Genomic DNA, 18,087 nt, shown 5'->3' with positions numbered 1-18,087 from the left:
TGTTGGTGCGAGGATCAGGGTTTATTGACTGTGCTAAACCACCTGCCATGGCTCCAGGGGCCCCGGGGGCCCCCACATATTAGCTAAGAAGCTGGGCTGGGCCTCCTGGCAGCTCTCGGCATTTGGCACTTCTCCTGGTTCCCCGTCTGGTGCTCATAAACTTTCTCTTAAAGCCTCTCCTCAGTAGCTTTAAGATTCTGAGTTTTTCCCAAGGAGCCCCCCTGCCCGCTGGGGTCTGGCTCCTCCCTGCACTCGTGGGGACACGTGCCACTGCCCGGTGGGGCGGGCAGGCCCCCATCTAGCTCCCCGCCCCGCCCCTGGCAGCCTGCGTCTCTGTTGGGCTCCAGCCGCTGTAAGCTCCCAGCCTCCCCGCCGCGCCCTTGGCATTGGGGCCGCACAGGGCTGATGGGGCTGGGCTGGGAGTGCCTGTGGACTGCTGTCTGCTCCCGAAGCCTGGGGCTCCCTGGACTGACAGGTGTCTGTCCCCCCCGCTCCCCGCGCAGGCAATGACTCAGGATGCAGCCCGGGGCCACGACATGCACGGAGGACCGCATCCAGCACGCCCTGGACCGCTGCCTGCACGGCCTCAGCCTCAGCCGCTGCTCCAGCTCCTGGTCAGGTAGGCCTGGGGGTCAGGGCGGGGCCTCAGGGGCTACGGCGGGCACTGGGCAGCTCACGGACGCTGCCAGGTTGTGGCTCCGATCCCGTCTGTGCCAAGTCACAAGCCCCAGGCCCCCAGTGGGCTGGTGCTTGGCACGGCACCTGATGGTCCCTCAGGAGACCCACGTTTGTCCGCGCTCCCAAGACATCCTCCTCCTCCTCAGGGCTCCGCCCTGCTTCCTTCCCGTGTGCCCGAAGTACAGCTCCCTGAAGAAGCTGCCACGCCTGCTTACACATACCACAACTGCTGATTCCACCAGGATAGCTAGGAATTTGGAGATAGCTGTCCCCGGAACTGTTCACTTTGTTTCTAGTTCCTTCCAGATACAGGCTGAGGAGGTTGTGCCTCTGAAGACTGGGGCCTACTTGTGATAATTTCTCATGCTTCTCAGATTTTGCACATTTCTCTATCACTTGCCTCGCTAATTACCCCATTAGAGATCTGCTGCTCCTTGAACATACCTGGTTCCTTCCTACCTCAGGACCTTTGCACCTGCTGCCTAGAACTCTTCTCTCAGAACTGCCTGTAGCTGGCTCCTTCTCACCCAGGTCTCAACCCCAAAGCCACCATCTCTGAGAGACTTTCCTCCGTCTTCGGAATTCAGCAGACCTGTATTAAAACTGTCTCGCTGGCTGCTTTAACCGCATGCAAGCCCCTTAACCCCTCACGACCTCACCAGCCTTGTCCGTAGGGTGAAAATAGCAGCCGCAGGCACCCTTCCTGAAGGGAGGATAGGAGTCTCGGTGGAGATCATGTATGCAAGAGCCTAGCATCTTATTGGCACCCAGTAGGTGGTCAGTAGATGGTGATTTGCTCCCTCTTCGCTTCCTACCTAGATTTTGATGAAGCCTAAGGGTATAGAATTGAGGTAGGGGAGACATCATTAAGTAAAGGAACGCAAAACAATCTGACTTTTGCAAATTTTGGAAGAATCAATCTCCGCTTGAAAGCACTGTTGGGGCCTCCCCAGCCTTGCAAGGAGCCTGCGCTCACGTCAAAACCTGGGCTCCGAGAAATTCACGGTCCATTTCCACCCTCCACTGCACGCATGCGCGTGCGTGTGCGCAGGCACACAGACAAGCCTCTCCGCCCGGCCCTGTGATCCCTAGGGGTTTACCCTTGCTGACTGCGGGGAAACAGAGCCTGACAGAGTGAGAAAGTTTGGGGAAGTTCTAGAATGACCAAGTGCTCGCTCTGGCTTTCAAACGACAAATGGATGTAGCTTCCCTCTTCCTGAGCCACCCCCCCCCCCCCCCACGGCCAGGCAGTCCTGGGAAGTCCCAAGGCTCTGGTAGACTTGGCCTTGCTTCCTGGGGGCGGGGCTTATTCTCCTTGCACCTTGGACATTCAGGTACCTCTTGTAGGAAACCAGGGGAGGGGGTGTGGAATAACCTTAGCTCTCCAGAGGCGGGGGTGCAGAATTGTGGGCCCTTAGGGGGCATCCCGGCCCATCTCTGTGTCTTTTGAGCCTCCGATATTTGCAGGAATAAAAAGCTGGTCCTCGTGTCGTAATGAGGCCCAAGAGTTTTGACTGTTGACCCGAAGCTTTCTCAGACTCTTTAGAAAGGAATACCCCAGGGGTGCCCTAGGGATTCCCACTTCTCTCCACACCTAAGCGGAACACGTCCCTCTCTCTCTGCCTTTCCAGCCGGGCTGGGTCTCAACTGCTGGAGCCTGCAGGAGCTGGTCAGCCGGGACCCCGGCCACTTCCTTATCCTCCTGGAGCAGATCTTGCAGAAGACCCGAGAGGTGAGGGCTGGCCAGGACTGAAGCGTCGAGGGAAAGGTCCCCACGGAGTGTCAGTTCTGGGGTGCCTGGCCCGCCGAGGGGCTCGGCAGAGGCGCTGGGAACCCCCGGGCTCTGTGTTCCAGTGGTGCTTGTGAATAGAAGGCTTCTGGGAAGGGGTGTGGCCCTTTCACTAGGAAGCAGGCCTGGTGAGCCAGGGATCTGAGTTTGAGCAGCTTCCTAAGACAGACCTGGCTACCGGGGCCAGGTACCGACTGGAAAGGAGACAGGAAGCTCTCCCGGATTCCTTTCCTGGAAAAGATCCATGAAACCAGACACAGAGGAGAAAACTGTTTGGAAAGGTAAACCGAGACCTTGTCCAACAGCTGGTCAATAATACGTTCGTAGGCTTTGATGACGGAGAACAGGTGTGTGTTTAAGGGCTCGGCGGGCCTGGGTTTCCAGAGTAAGTGTGAATCCCTAACAACGACTCTGGCTCTTCTATAAAGAATTCTGTTTACTAGGTTTTTCCCCCCATTTTAAAAAATATCTAACTGAGTTGGAAAACACGTGACTTTTTCAAGCTGTCCCTCAAGGTTCCAATTCTGGACCATCATTTACCTGCTGCTGTTCCACAAACAGACCAACTCACAAGACCGAGCTCACCGGTGGGGTGTTTCACTTACAAGCCCACAGGAGGGGCCCAAAGCAGGTGTTTTCGGAGCAAAGAGGAGAAAGATTCAGTTTGAGCCCGCTGAAGGCGCCCAGCACGGGGCAATGGAAGGGCGTTTTTCTCTGCATCTTCAACCCCCGGGAGCTTCACAAGGGGGCTGAGACCTTTAGCATTGCGACCAAAGAATTCTAAATCACGTGGGTCTGCAGTGTGGTGCATCGCTCAAAGACGCGATGCACAAAAGATTAAATAGAACTTGTAAACAAATATGGGGAAAATGTTGCCTCCATCATGATACAATAAATGCAAATTAAAACCATAATGAGACCATCTTTGCCTAGCAAATTAGCAAAAAAAAAAAAAAAGCTGCAATAAGCAGTGCAGGGTGCTGGTGCCTTCCGACATGCAGGGTGTTGTAAATGGCACTGTCCTTTTCGGAGGCAATTTGGCAACATGTTTCAAAGGTCAGAAATAGGTTTATAGTCTTCGGTCCGTTCGATTCCACTTCCTGAACCCTAACCCAGATAAATAATCCAAATTCTAGAAAAAATAGTGTGCACAAAGTTTTCCTTTGGAAAAGTATTTAGAGTGGCAAGAAAATAATCTCACGTGTCCAAAATGAAACTAATACATTACGGAGATCTATCCGAAGGAATATTATACAGGTAATAAAAAGATATTATCCAAAGGTATAAACATTTTAATATACAAACAAAATTGCATCAGTAAGATTTATTAAATGGTTTGGTGAAGAACTTGGAAGAATTCAGAGTCAGATTCCTAGCATGTACCATACAGTATATGGAATTCTGTGCAGATTAAATATTTAAATTGAAGAAAATAGGGGCACCTGGGTGGCTCAGTCGGTTACCTGCTGCTCAGGTGGTGATCTCACAGTCCTTGGGTTCGAGGCCCGCATCAGGCTCTGTGCTGACAGCTCAGAACCTGGAGCCTGCTTCAGATTCTGTCTCCCTCTCTCTCTGCCCCTGACCCACTCACACACTCTCTCTCTCTCAAAAATAAATAAACATTTAAAAAATTAAGGAAAAAATTTATATGAATGTTTACACGCAAAAGCAAAAATCCATACAGGAGACAAATGAACACTACTAATATCAAGATGTCAGAAAAAGATCTATACAACTAAAAGGCACACAACAACTTTGAGAAAAGATTTATAACACAAATGAAAAGGAAACAAGTAACCAGGAGCACGAGGGGTGGGGGGAAAGGTGGTCTTAGAGATGATGCAGCAAAAAAATTCATTTATAATATTACAGGATAAAAACATTAGGAGTAAAAGGTAACATGCTATGATTTCCAAGTTTGCGGAGGAAAACAAAGAGAAAACCGGTGTTAGGAGAACCGTTGTGACCTGAGCTCTGGTTGCGTTCGTTGGGGGGGGGGGGGGGGCGGTCGGATATTGTGAATTTTTTTTTTAAACTTGTATTTCCCAAAGTTCTGCCTTGTGGTCACATTGCCTTTCGTGTAAGAAAGAAAAAGTGCAGAATAAGCAGGCGCTGCTCTCTCCTGCACCGCGAGGAGACTCACCCGGCCTGTCCTGTCCCCAGGTCCAGGAGAAGGGCACCTATGACCTCCTCACCCCCCTGGCCCTGCTTTTCTACTCGACTGTTCTCTGCGTAAGTTCCGGGGCGGCCGCTGGGGGAGGCGAGGGGACAGGGAGGGACGGTCTCCGTGGGGGTGGAGCCCTCACACCTCCGGAGACAGCTTAGAGGGGACACCCGCCAAACCACGACCTTGAAATGGGTGTCAGCCATCTGGCATCAGAGTGGCCCCCATAACTCCCTGAATGGCTGGAAACAGGCGAAATCCATAAAGCGTCTGATGGCGTCAGAGCAGCCATCTTGAGCAGCTTCCATAACTACGCGATGCCGTGGTGGCTGGCCTGTCCGGGCTCCCATGGAGGGGACTGCTGCCAGCAGCCTGTTCACAAGCCAGGAAACGGATCCCGCTGAGGGACCTTAGGTCCACCCCATTCTGTACCCCGGGAGTCCGTGTCACCCGGTGTGACCATCCCGTAGTCACCAGACCGTACAGACGTGGCCCCAATCCACTTCAGAGCATAAACATTTGCCTCGGTGAGGCCATTGAAAGGTAGTCCAGGCACTGAAGACCGTCCCCCGGGAGGAGTTGCGGCGATGGCACCGTTTAGGGTGACCTCCAAGGTGCCAGCTTTCAGAGGGGCGCTCTCGTGCGTGTGGTATTGCGTGTGGTAGAAACACGGCCCTGACAGCAGAGGGGCCCCCGGGTGCCATCTTGCCCATCTGTAAGTCACTCCCGTTCTTTCTGAACTCGTCCTCGGACACCCCGCTGCCAGGAACAGTGTGCCTTCCGTGGAACATACCAGGAAGGCGCAGGGTGTGTTCTGGAATATCAGTGAGCTCACTCTTACCCAGACCTCTCTGCTTGCCGCTCCCTTCCCTTCCCAGACACCACACTTCCCACCCGATTCAGATCTCCTTCTGAAAGCAGCCAGAACCTACCACCGATTCCTGAGCTGGCCGGTTCCCTACTGCAGTATCTGTCAGGAGCTGCTCACCTTCATTGATGCCGAGCTCAAGGCCCCAGGTGAGTGTTGGGGGCCGGGGTGGGGGTGGGGGCAGGGCCGGGGTCTCCTCGCGGCGCACACAACCTTGGATGGCCGAGAGCAGTGGACACGGGCGGTACTTCAAGGAGGAATCCTTAGGGGTTCAAGGCAGGGAGACCCCACTATGTGGTCTTTGCCTGTGCTCTGCTTTGCCAAAGGGTCTCTGAGACTGCCCAGGTCGGACAGAGAAGCCCCCACAACCCTGCTTGTTCTGTTTGCCTCGGGATCACATAGGGACAAGATGGGTGGATAGATGCAGTGCTGGCCGGGGACATGGGGGGGGTGCCAGGAACAGACAGGCTGAGGGACGCTGTGACAGGTGTGGACAAGGGTCTGGTGCTCGGTTTTCACCGGCAGGGTCTGAGAAGTAAGTAGGAATTCTTGAAAAAATTGCAGGTGTTAAAATAGACATGAAAACGAGGTCCTAGAAAACTGTTACAGAGCAAGAGAAAACCTAACCTGAAGAGTTACTGCACGGCTGCCTGATAAAGTAATTCATCAACGGTAGTCACTTGAACAAATGACGTCACATGAATATCTCAAAGATGCCCCTAAAACATTTGATAGAATTCGACATTCATTCCTAATATTCAAAACCCCTCTAATATACGGACATATAAATACACGGAAGTGTTCTTACTAGTTTAACAACCCACAGCAAAATACTAAAGGTATTTCCATTTAAGTCAGTAACCTCTGTCTCCATGCTTACAGGTATTTTGTTTATGCAAAAAAGGCAAAAATAAAGCATAGTTCCTCTTCTGGAAAGATAACAATTTAATTATGCAGAAATCAAACAACTGCTTCTCTGTCAAGGCCAAGAGAATCACGGAAGAACTGTGAGAACTAGTAAACACGTAGCTCAGAGCTTGCCCACATCATGGCATTAACCAGTACGAAAACAGTGTGTGTGGGGGGGGGGAGGGACAATTTATAGTAGCAACTAAAAATACAAAAGAACTAAGAGATGTGAATAACCTACATAGAGAAACACACTTAACTGAAGGATAAGAAATTTAAAAAAAATTTTTGTTTTTATTTTTGAGAGAGAGAAACAGAGAATGAGCTGGGGAGGGGCAGAGAGAGAGGGAGACACAGAATCTAAAGACAGGCTCCAGGCTCTGACCTGTCAGCACAGAGCCTGACGGGGGGCTCGAACCCATGAACCATGAGATCGTGACCTGAGCCAAAGTCAGATGCTAACCCGACTGAGCCCCCCAGGCGCCCCATGAAGGATAAGTAATTTAAGAGGCATGTTGCCAGACTGAATCAATATTATAGTAACAGCAGGTGTTGTGGAAATAAATGTAACAGTGATAAAAAAAAATCGCAATATATTTTAAAATTTAACAAAATAAAGTCTAGTGGAAAAAATAAATGCTCTCCAGTAGCACTTATTTATGCATTTATCATGCATTTATTTTTGTATTCTTAATAGTATAAGAATGGAGTATTTCCCTTATTAGGTCTGTTATAACTATAACTATACGGCTTAAGTTATTAAAAAGGTGCACTGTTTGGTATAAGAATAGCTAAGTTAGGGGCGCCTGGGGGTGCTCAGTCGATTAAGCGGCGACTTTGGCTCAGGTCATTCTCTCGCGGTTCATGAATTTGAGCCCCGCGTCGGACTCCGTGCTGACAGCTCAGAGCCTGGATCCTGCTTCAGAGTCTGTGTTTCCTTCTCTCTCTGCCCTTCCCTACTCACGCTCTGTTTCTCTGTCTCTCAAAAATAAACATTTAAAAATTTTTTAAAAAGAATAGATAAGTTAACGGAACAACATAGAATGACTAGAAAACAGGCTAAATATAGAAAGATTGGTTACATGACAAAGTGGCACCCTGAAACCAGTGATGAATAAAATCAGTCATTTAATAAACAGTGTCAGGACAATTGACAGACCATTAGAAATGAGTTATAATCTTATCTCAAAAAATGTAAGAATTCTAATTCAAACATAAAATCAATTGCAGGTAGATCAAGGGGGGAAGTGTGGAAAACAGAACCATGAAAGTCATAGAAGAAAACTAGGTTACACGAACCACCTAGAGTAAATAGACACCAAACATGCCCACCCCCAAAGAAAAAATTACAAAAGAAAAGGCTGACGGATTTGAGAGCATAAAATGTAAAGCTTTGGTATAGCTATTCAGTCATTAAAGGTATAGATACAGAGTCCTCCAGGGAACAAGATGTTGAGTAAAAATGTGACCCCCCCCCTCGAATACCGTGTCTATTTTACTCCCATTTTAATTTTTTCCCTTTTCTTTTAAATATCTCTATGCACCAGGCACTGTTTAGGCTCACAGCATTTAATTCTTATCGTACACATTAAACGCACACAGACAGGAATACTGCATCTTATTCCCCCACAATTTGCGGTCCCTAGAAAGCTCAGGACGGAAGCTTTGTGTATAAATTCCTTCCTTTGGAGGCTCCTGACTTCCTTCCGTGATTATCTGACTTGTCTCCTCCTAACCAATTGGCAGAGCTGTGTTCCCCCAACCAATCAGCTTATCTGTCTTCTAACCAAACAGCGGTCTCTCTCTCTCTCTCTCTCTCCTCCCAGCCAATCAGCTCAGTGGTCTTCTCCCAGCCAATCAGCTTATCTGCCTTCCCCTAACCAATGTATCTCTCTCCTCCCAGCCAATCAGCTTATCTGTCTTCTCCTAACCTATGTATCTTTCGGTGGAAGAATGAAGAAATCAGGGAGGCCTCAGGAGGAGGTGGTGGACTAGGAAAGGTGCTCAGGCACACGGGGAATAGACAGTTTGCCAATCTAACTTTCCAAGCCCGCCTAAGTGAACAAGCCAGTGGATGCTCTTTCATTCCCTTCCTCCCAGCAGCACCCCCAGACCAACAGGTCTGTATTGCTTCTGGGCTTCTTGCCGATGACCAGGATTCCTTTAACAAGCCGTGCTGAGCTTTTCTTCCTTCTCTAATGTAGACAGAAAGGATATGAAGTGCAAATACGTTGGCAGAGCCTTCAGTTGCTGATGGAAGATCTACGTGACTCTTTCTTAATTTGGAATGGATAAGAGAGACGTAGGGCTGGGTCACTGGCATGCTGGTCGGCCACATCCAGTTTCAGGTAGAGCCAGTTGACTCTTCTCCCCTGAATGCACGCTGTGTCTTGAGATGTTCTGGGGGGACAGCCGAGCAGGGACTCTGTTCTGGGCCGCCCAGCGAGCAGAGGTGGCGCAGAGGGGCGAGAGCCAGACCCTGGGGACAGCGGGGTTCAAGCCTGGGGACAAGAGCCAGGCAGAGCAGGAACTGGAGGCAGAGATAGAACGAGGGCTCCTGGACCCTGAGCAAGAGGGACCCTGGGAACTCGGTCACTCACTGCCGGGCACCTTCCCCGTGACATTGCCTGGGGACCATGTGACGCCTCAGATGTCCTGGTGATGGCGGAGAAGACAAATGCCTGGAGAGACAGTTCGTGCCAGGCTGCCTGTGCTCAGAGCCTTTCCTCTTCCAGGGAAAGCACGACCGAAATAGGAAACCACGAACTCTTTCCCACGTCTGAGAGTCATTTTCCAACGATTTAAAAGGAAAAAAACCTAACCTGTGCAAATGTGTAGTAAGCCTTTGGGGAAGACACACAGCGCTGGAACTGAGGGAGGCGGAGCCGGCTCACAGGAGGGTACGAGAGAGGCCGGTAGGGGCCCCTCCCAGGGGCGCCCATGCGGCTCAGTCAGCTGAACGTCCAACTCTTGATTTTGGCTCAGGTCATGGTCTCACAGTTTGTGAGTTCGAGCCCCGCATCAGGCTCCGTGTTATCTGCCCCCCCCCCTTCTCATCTTTCTCTCTCATAAACAAACGAATATTTTGAAGAAAAATTCCTCACAGAAGCGAGACTATGATTGCAAAGTGAGATACAAAATGAGCGAAGGTCCTAGAGGGGAATAACGCCGTGACCCTGTGGGGTTCTCTTTTCTACTGAACAAAAATCTGTTACCCTCATCTGACATCCCCAGGTTCGTGTCTTGTTTCCCAGAACCCGAGCCCTCCGGCGTAGCGAAGAGTCAGTGAAGCTAAATTACCCTTCTCTGCATCACCCCTCGGTGGGCTCGTTCGCAAGTACTTTCGTGAGCTTTCTGTTTTTCGGCATGTGGGCATCGTTGTCTGATTCCTGAGCGCCCCCACCCACAGTTGTCCCCGCCTGGCTGAGGGAGGCAGCGGGGCGGAGGCCAGGATGGAGGCCACGGAATAAGATGTCCGAGAAGCTGGGGCTGAATCAGTCGGCATGAGGCCACCATGGTCTCAAATCCTGGAGCGGTGGGGCCTTTGGCAAGATGTTAATTTATAGGAGCTTTTTTTTTTTAACCACATCTGTAAAATGGGAGTATAATAATGCCTTCCCCCGCAGAGCAGTTTGAAGGTTAATGCTGGCCTCTGTGGATCTCACATGGCCAGGCGCAGGAGGGACGGGGCAGCGGTACCTGGAGAGACGGATCCTGATAAGGTCACAGGGAGCAGATGACAAGGGCCCCTGGGCCCTTCACCCAAGGAGCCGTATGGAGCCAGTCGCCATGGCGATGAGCGAAACAGTCGGTCCTGCTTTGATGTGGCTGGGTGGGAGAGGAAGCGGACAGGTTGTCAAGTCCTGGACCTCCCCCTTCTTCCTGACTCCACCCCGGGAGGCTGGCCCGGCCGCCTCTGCTCCGGGTGGCAGGAAACCTCACATCAGTGCCGCCGCCAGGGCCTGCCCGCCACAGCCCTTTGCATTCAGCCCACGTGTTTGTTGAATATTTACTCCAAGCCCCCGCACGCCGTGTAGACCACACTGCCTGCCTGCAGAGCGTTATCATAGATGTGAGTCACTGTGCAGCTTTCAAAGCACACAGACCTCAGGGGCTACTGCTCCCCCGGACCACAGCCCTCCGGGGTGCAGGGAGATGCAGTATTATTCCTGCGTCAGACCCGAGAAGAGGGAGACTCAGACGTTTCATGGAAAGTAGGGCGTGAGAGGACGTGGGCGGGTGTGGCATGACCTCTGGGTTGTCCCTTACTAGCTGGTTTCCTCGGACTGGACGGAAGCTCTCTGAGCCTCCCTGTCCAAAGTAGGACCACAGGGCACCTGGGCAGCTCCGTCAGTTCAGCATCTGATTCTTGGTTTCGGCTCAGGTCATGATCTCTCTCGAAGTTTGTGAGTTCGAGCCCCGTGTCGGGCTCTGTGCTGACAGCTCGGAGCCTGAAGCCTGCTTTGGATTCTGTGTCTCCCTCTCTCTCTGCCACTTCCCTGCTCAAGTTCACTCTCTCTCGATCTCTCTCTCTCTCTCAAAATAAATAAACATTAAAAAAAAAAGTAGTGCCGCCATTGTTGACGTGATGATGATGATGGCCCTGTTTGGGTTGGTCCTGTCTGTCCTCACAACCTCCCCCCCCCCGCAGGGTATTTACTATTATGCCCATCTTCCAGAGGACAGACCTGAACTCCAGACATTGCCCAGGCTCACATAGCTGACAAGAGCTCTACCCCTTGAAGCTACGCCTGTTTGATTCCCAAACTGTATCCTCTGATGCCGGAACCTATTCTCACCTTTGCACAGAGCTATTTCTGTGCGAAGTGGTGCAGCAGGCCATCATGTGCGACTGAAAAGCCCTGGGCTGTCCCAGCTGCCTCTTTTAAAATGTTTATTTTTGAGGGAGAGAGAGAGATTGAGAGAGAGAGAGAGAGAGAGAGAGAGAGAGGGACAGAGTGTGAGCAGGGAAGGGGCAGAGAGGGAGACACAGAATGCGAAGCAGGCTCCAGGCTCTGAGCTGTCAGCACAGAGCCTGACTTGGGGCTCAAACCCACGAACTGTGAGATCATGACCTGAGCCGAAGTCGGACGCTTAACTAACTGAACCTTCCCAAGCGCCCCATTTTGTAAGCACTTTCCTCCCTGGGAGAACCATTTCTCCTGCTGCTTTGCCTTTCACTTGGTGCCTTCGACCCTTTGACCTTCTGTCGAAGCAGGTCTGAACCTGGGCTCAGTCACCTCTGCCCATCAACTGGTAACAGGTGAATTCTGAATATTCTTCAGTGGGGATAAGTTTCCCTTGTGACTTTACTGATCATAGACATTTCTATTTCGTACTTTTTTTTAGTCTCCGATGATCGAATAAAAGGCGTGAGTCCCTTGAAGGAAGGTCAGACATCGCTGACTAGCGGGTCAGGGTTTAACTCACAGAGCATCTGACCCCAAATGCATAGGTGTCCCCCCAGGAGAAACTGAGGAACCGTTACAGGGCGGAGGAGGCCAGGGAGAAAGAGCCACATGCGGTGTGGGAGCCTGGGTAGGATCCCGGAACCGAAGGACGACATTACGACCAAAGATAGATTTCTTCTGTCCCAGCGTCATGGAGGAGAGATGCTAAGGAAGGAGGGAGCCGGTGTTCCAGAAACCACAGGGCGTGACGAATCACCAGTAAGCTGGCTGCCCAAAACAGAAGCCCTGAAATCACAGTGGTGGCAACTCAGAGGGGTTTATTAACTTTTTTTTTTTTTTTTGCTTCCATTAAAAAAAGAAATCCCAGTGGAAGGCAGCCCCGGGTTGGCACAGGGCTGAACATTCCAGAACCATCCCTTCTTTCTGCTCCACCGTCCCTGGCAGGAAACATTGCCTCGGTGTCACTTCTTGGTCTAATGGCCACAGGAGCTGTGGCCATCGTGTCCCCATTCCAGTTAACAGAATGGAGGAAAGGGGGGTGCAAAATGGGGTCTTCCGGAAGCCCCCACCCAGCACCTGCAAGGGAGGTCGTGAAATGTGACGTGTCAACCCAAGTGCTTTGGTAAAGAAGAGGGAAGGGTTTTGGGGAGATGCCTACAGGTCTCTGCTGTGTGTGACCCACTAGTAAGAACCAGACTGGGCCTGTCGGGGGGCCACTGGCTGGGGCGGCAGGTCACGCCTCGTCCCCCAGGCTTGGTGGCCCTGCAAAGCTGGGGGCCATCCTGCAGGCATTTCTGTGGGTTCCTCCAGACTCTCTATAGAGCCCAGGACCCCAAGCCTGGGGTGGAGGCAGGAAGGTGCTGCTCAGGGGCCCCCCGAGTGAGGGAAATCTGAGAAATCCAGGAGTAGGATGTAGATCAGACTCTCAAGCTATCCAACAGGAGTTAACGATCATCACAGATGCTGAAAAAGGAACACAGCCTAGTCTCGCGTTGGGATTTCTGCCCACGTGAGGCTTCGTCCCTGCTTCACGTGAGCCCCGGTGACTCCGTGAAACAGGTGTCTGCCTTCTGGGGTGGGGGGGGGATTCACAGGCGGTGTGGCCCGCAGTCCCATGCCACATCCGAGCATGGACGCGTCTGTGAGAGTGTCGTGAACTTGCGGCCGGTTCTTGCCTGATGGTGTGAGCAGTGCCTGTCACGGCCAGCTGTCCCGTGCAGGTGCCCCGTGTCGCCACACCTTACACAGGGGACGAAGCTTGGCTGGGGATACCAGGCGGGGGTGGCTCAGGGTCTCGCATGTGTGGGCAAGGACTTTGAACTTCCCTCTGTAGCAAAAGGAACATGTCCCGAAGGGCCAAGAGAAGCCCTCACTTGGCTGTGTGTTCTGAGGGCGGGGGGCGGGGAGGGGACTGTCGGGGGTGAGCCTTGTCCCCACTACAGCATTTCACTGGGGGGCCTGAAGGGGCAAGGAGGGGAGCTGGCCTCTGTCATGCACCCCAGTGGCCACCAGATGGAGTCCCAGGTCCCTATGGCAGTAGCCAAGTGGTTTCAGGGACTTTCCGGTCAAAATAGGCGTAACTTCAACTTCTGAACACATGACGATTACCTAAGAGAAACATCACACAAAAGGCCCCAAATCCAAGCCATCAGGTCCTAAATTAGAATAACGTGAACTAGTGATTTTTTTGCCGTTGACCGAACAAAACTGACGGCCTTTCTATCTACAGCTGTCTCTGACCCCAGGTCTCGGCTTTGCACTTACCCCAGGGGATTGCCTTCCTGCCCCCGGCCCGCACGCCGCACGCAGTCCCCGAACGGCCTTGCCCCCTGACAGCCCCTGCCTCTGGTGCCCTTGTCAGTGAGGAGGGCCAGTGTTGTTGAATCTCACTGTGGTGGATACAACACTGAATCCTTACTGCCAAGGGTCTGTTTTCCAGCCACGGCCCTGATCAAGTTGCAGGACAAAACTTGAGCTGATGAGGCAGATGAGGCTGGAGAGAAAGGCTGGGAGGGGGGTGGCCAGGGCCAGGGGCAGGGGCAGGGCTCAGCCTGGGAGGGACAGGGACACGGTCAGGGAAACCGAGGGCCCAGAGAGCCCGCGGGAAGCCAGGCAGGGGTGTGGACGGCCAGTGGAGACGGAGCCTGGGGCCCGCACACCCTTGGGAGGGTCCCCGTGCCTCCAGATGGCCAGGGACGTCCTGGGCAGCAGGCCGGCCGCCGCGCAGCCTCGGGCGCTGTGCCCGCCATCTCCAAGCAGCGGATCTGCACGGGGCCTGAGTCTCCTCCGGGGCCCCCAGGCTCACTGGCCAGCGCGGGGCCACAGGAGGCACGAGGCCATGACCGCTGCGGGAACAGATAAACCTACCAACTCTCCTTTGTTCCGGTGACAGGAATCTCCTACCAGCGGCTGGTGAGGGCCGAGCAGGGCCTGCCCATCGGGAGTCACCGCAGCTCCACAATGTGAGTGCTCTCCGGGGGGGGGTCCCACTGCCGTGCACCCCCAAATCTCCAGCCACCAACAAAGCCTTCAAGAGGACCAGGAGCCCCTTGGAATAGCTGGGGATGTTTCTTTGGGCTGAGAGGCTTTCCTCAGATTTCTAAACGGCTCTGAGACTTAAACAGGAAACAAACATTAAAAACCACCTGCACCGACCATGCCAGGTACGGGGCACATCTAACCTCGCTTTGCCCCCAGTTTTCAGATGAGGTCAGAGAGGCCAAGTAACTTCCCGAAGGTCACACAGCCAGTAAGTGTCTGAGCCGGGATTTAAACTTCACTCTTACTCAAAAGGCCACGAGCTTTCAACGGTATCTGCCTGTTACTAAAACAGCATTTTCTGGGGCACCTGGATGGCTCAGTCGGTTAAGTGTCTGACCCTTGATCTCAGCTCAAGTCAGGAACTCATAGTTTCATGAGTTCGAGCCCTGCATTGGGCCATGCACCGGCAGCATAAAGTCTGCTTGCTTGGGATTCTCCCTCTGTCTCTCTCTCTCTCAAGATAAATATATTTTACAAAATAAATTTTAAAATGGGGGCACCTGGGTGACTCAGTTGGTTAAGCAGCCGACTTCGGCTCAGGCCATGATCTCATGGTTCATGAGTTCAGGCCCCGCGTCAGGCTCTGTGCTGACAGCTCAGAGCCTGGAGCTGCTTCAGATTCTGTGTCTCCCTCTCTCTCTGTCCCTCCCCTGCTCACACTCTGGGTCTCTCTCTCTCAAAAATAAATAAACATTAATCAAAATATTTTCCAAACTTTTTAAAACCAGGACCTACAGTAAAAAATGCATTTTGTTTTTTGTTATTTTTTACATTTTTTTAAGTAATCTCCACACCCAGCGTGAGGCTCGAACTCATGACCCTGAGATCAAGAGTGCCATGCTCCACCGACAGCCCACCAGGCGCCCCTATAAAATGCATTTTATATGAAAGCCTGCTGTAAACACACACACACACACACACACACACACACACACACACACACACTGAAACAAGTTTTAGGAAGTGAAACTCACCCCTACTCCCTAGGATGGGCTCTGTCTCATTCTATTCTATTTTGTTTAAAAGGCATCTCTGATAGTGTGATCCCCCAAATCGACTCTATTATCTGCTCTCGGGTCCTGGCCAGCCAAGCGTGTGGCTGCTGCCTCACCCAGATGCTTGAGAGCCCAGAGACCCCAACTCAGAAAGAACAGCCACCAGCCCTCTGTTCCCAACTCCCCAGGGCTCACTGCACAGTCACACCACAGAGAAACATCTGTGAGTTCCTTCTAGGTAAAAACAAACAACAGTGCCCAGGGCAGGCTTCGGGAGGGGCAGAAAGGGCACAAAAAGGCCTCTGTGCAGTGAGTCAGCAATGCTTACCTGGGGCTGATCCCCACCATCCGGGCACTGACCAAGCTCGATCTGGGCATTGCTGGAAGTAAGCATCACTACCACGTCCAAGCCCCACCTTAGCCCCTGGAGAAAGGGATTTGTCAGATCTGAGGCCCGGAGAGGTTAGCAGAGGGAGCCTAGAACAGGGTGGAGGTCTCACTGTCACCAGGAGGGGACAAGGGGCCAGGAGAGCGTGGGAACTGGTCCCATCCGGTCCACAGAGGACTGATCGGCAGGAGTCTCTGGAAGGAGTGGTCAAGGGCTCAGCGAAGGAGAGTGGCCCAGTCAGGGACCCACCGCACAGGCCTGCCCCTTTCCTCTCCAAACAGAGAAATCCACACGTTCCCCCCTAAACGATGGGGGCTCAGGCAGAGCCCCGTCCTGACGGCAACTGCATGATGCTTCTTAGCACCGGGTTTAAACCAGGTTTAAACACCGCGCAGGCTGGTGAGAGCAGGACCAATGCAAGCAGGTCCTCCTGAAGCATCTATGGCTGTGATAACGGTGGTGGCTGGAACCCACTGAGAAGATGCAGCCACACGGCGGGGTGGGGTGGGGCGGGGGGGGGAGGGGCCCCGGGGGGGCGGTGGTGTGGGTGACTCAAGAAGTCGTGTGATTAACTGTTAATTAACGAGTGAGTGACACCTTGGGGGTTCACGAGTCTCTTGACGCTTGGGCGTGTCTCACATTTCCCATAATTAACAAATGCACAGGCCAGCATGAAGCCGGGTCCGGCCGGAGGACACACAGAGGTGGCCGGGCACGTGCCTCCCAGCCCCGTGCAAGCCTGGCTAGTGACTTCCCCAGGTCCAAAAGACCACCCCTGTGAGCAGAGGACTCATACGCAGCTCAGCTGATAGCTTGACCGGCCCCCCCCCCCCCAGCTCCAGCTTGAAACTCTGGGCCAGGCTGCATGCCCAGCTCCACCCCCCTGCGGAAAAAAATCACCTCCCCCTAAAACCCTCCTGAGGAAGCTTTCTCCAGTTCACGTGCCCAGTAGGAAGAACGTATGAAAATGAAGGCAAGGTGTGTTTTGTGAAAATTAAGCTCCACTTGCAAAAGGTCTTTGGAAACACTGGCTGAAAAAGAATCAAAAGCAGACCGTAGGCTTTGCGCTTAGAACTGGGACCCTTGAGCGCCTCCCTGCCCCTGGCCTGGCTCCTGGCCACAGGCCCTGCCCGGGCAAGCTCTGAGGGGGCCTTGGCCAGGCCTCCCTCCCCACAGCCCTGTCTCTGTTCCCCCAGCACCGTGCTGTTGCTGAACCCAGTGGAGGTGCAGGCTGAGTTCCTGGCTGTGGCCGACAAGCTGAGCACCCCCGGGCACTCGCCACACAGCGCCTACACCACGCTGCTCCTTCACGCCTTCCAGGCCACCTTCGGGGCCCACTGTGATCTCCAGGGTCTGCACTGCCAGCTGCAGGTCCGTGCCTGGGGCCTGGGGTTTGTTTAGCATCCCTTCTGTTCGAGCAGAGCCCGGCTCTGGCTCCGTCCCGGGGCTGCTATCTCCAGGGTACACCGGCCTCCCCTCAACTGGACTGGCCTTGGCCAGGCAGGGGCTGGAGGGCTGGCCACTTTGGGGGGCTCCTGTCGCACTGGGTCCCTGGGCAGGTGTGCATGGGGTGGGTGGGCTGGGAACAAGCTTTAGACTGAAGTTGGAAGACCCAACTTGTAGTCCTAGCTCCGTGACAGGTTGGCTGTGTGACCCCCAGGCGGCTCCTTCCCCTCTCTGGGCGCGGTGGTGAGCTCTGAAGTAGCACCGCCCCCCCCCCAAATTGGCAGCGCTCTGGCTCTGGGCCTTTCTCTGGTGCCCATGTCCTGAGAAGAGGCGCCCAGGGAGGGGGCCTGGCTCCCTGGGCAGCTGGGAGTGCAGGTGGGTGATGAGGCAGGGTGGAGGCTGGTGGGCGCCGCCGTCCGTGAGAGCCCGGGACCTGGAGGCGTGGGGGCAGGCGAGCCCATGGACTGGCAGCAAGCCCGTCTGCTCCCGGGTTTCAGTCCAAGAGCCTGGCCGAGCTGGAAGACATCTTCACGGAGACGGCGGAGGCGCAGGAGCTGGCGTCTGGCATCGGGGACGCGGCTGAGGCCCGGCAGTGGCTCCGGACCAAGCTGCAGGCAGTGGGAGAGAAAGCCGGCTTCCCTGGGGTCTTAGGTGAGGCTCTTGGGGGAGCAGGGGTGCATCTTCCCATGGCCGGTTCCAGGCCCCCAGGCTGGCCAGTGGATCTGCTCCGCACAGGCCTTCGGAGCTGCTCCACCCCCCACCATTCTGGGTGGTCATTATCTTGGTGCAGCCCTGAGGGCGGGGGGGGGGGGGGGGGGGGGGGGGGGGGGGGGGGGGGGGGGGGGGGGGGGGGGGGGGGGGGGGGGGGGGGGGGGGGGGGGGGGGGGGGGGGGGGGGG

General features: G+C 53.9%; 1 protein-coding gene across 1 annotated transcript in view; it reads left to right on the top strand.

Annotated features, from left to right (window-relative positions):
* The first annotated feature begins 503 nt into the window (after window positions 1–503).
* Window positions 504–18,087, top strand: part of PIK3R5 (phosphoinositide-3-kinase regulatory subunit 5) — a 25,468-nt gene continuing 7,884 nt past the window's right edge. The window contains exons 1-7 of the mRNA XM_029927598.1: window positions 504–619; window positions 2,310–2,410; window positions 4,631–4,699; window positions 5,510–5,648; window positions 14,212–14,281; window positions 16,940–17,114; window positions 17,687–17,840. Of these exons, the coding sequence (XP_029783458.1) occupies window positions 517–619; window positions 2,310–2,410; window positions 4,631–4,699; window positions 5,510–5,648; window positions 14,212–14,281; window positions 16,940–17,114; window positions 17,687–17,840 (811 nt within the window). The 5' untranslated portion in view covers window positions 504–516. The remainder of the gene's footprint in view (window positions 620–2,309; window positions 2,411–4,630; window positions 4,700–5,509; window positions 5,649–14,211; window positions 14,282–16,939; window positions 17,115–17,686; window positions 17,841–18,087) is intronic.

Source organism: Suricata suricatta, chromosome 17 (assembly GCF_006229205.1).
Source record: "Suricata suricatta isolate VVHF042 chromosome 17, meerkat_22Aug2017_6uvM2_HiC, whole genome shotgun sequence".
In the NCBI taxonomy this organism is placed as follows: Eukaryota; Metazoa; Chordata; class Mammalia; order Carnivora; family Herpestidae; genus Suricata; species Suricata suricatta.
The sequence above is the reverse complement of the archived record's forward strand: the minus strand, read 5'-3'. Positions and strand labels throughout refer to the sequence as shown.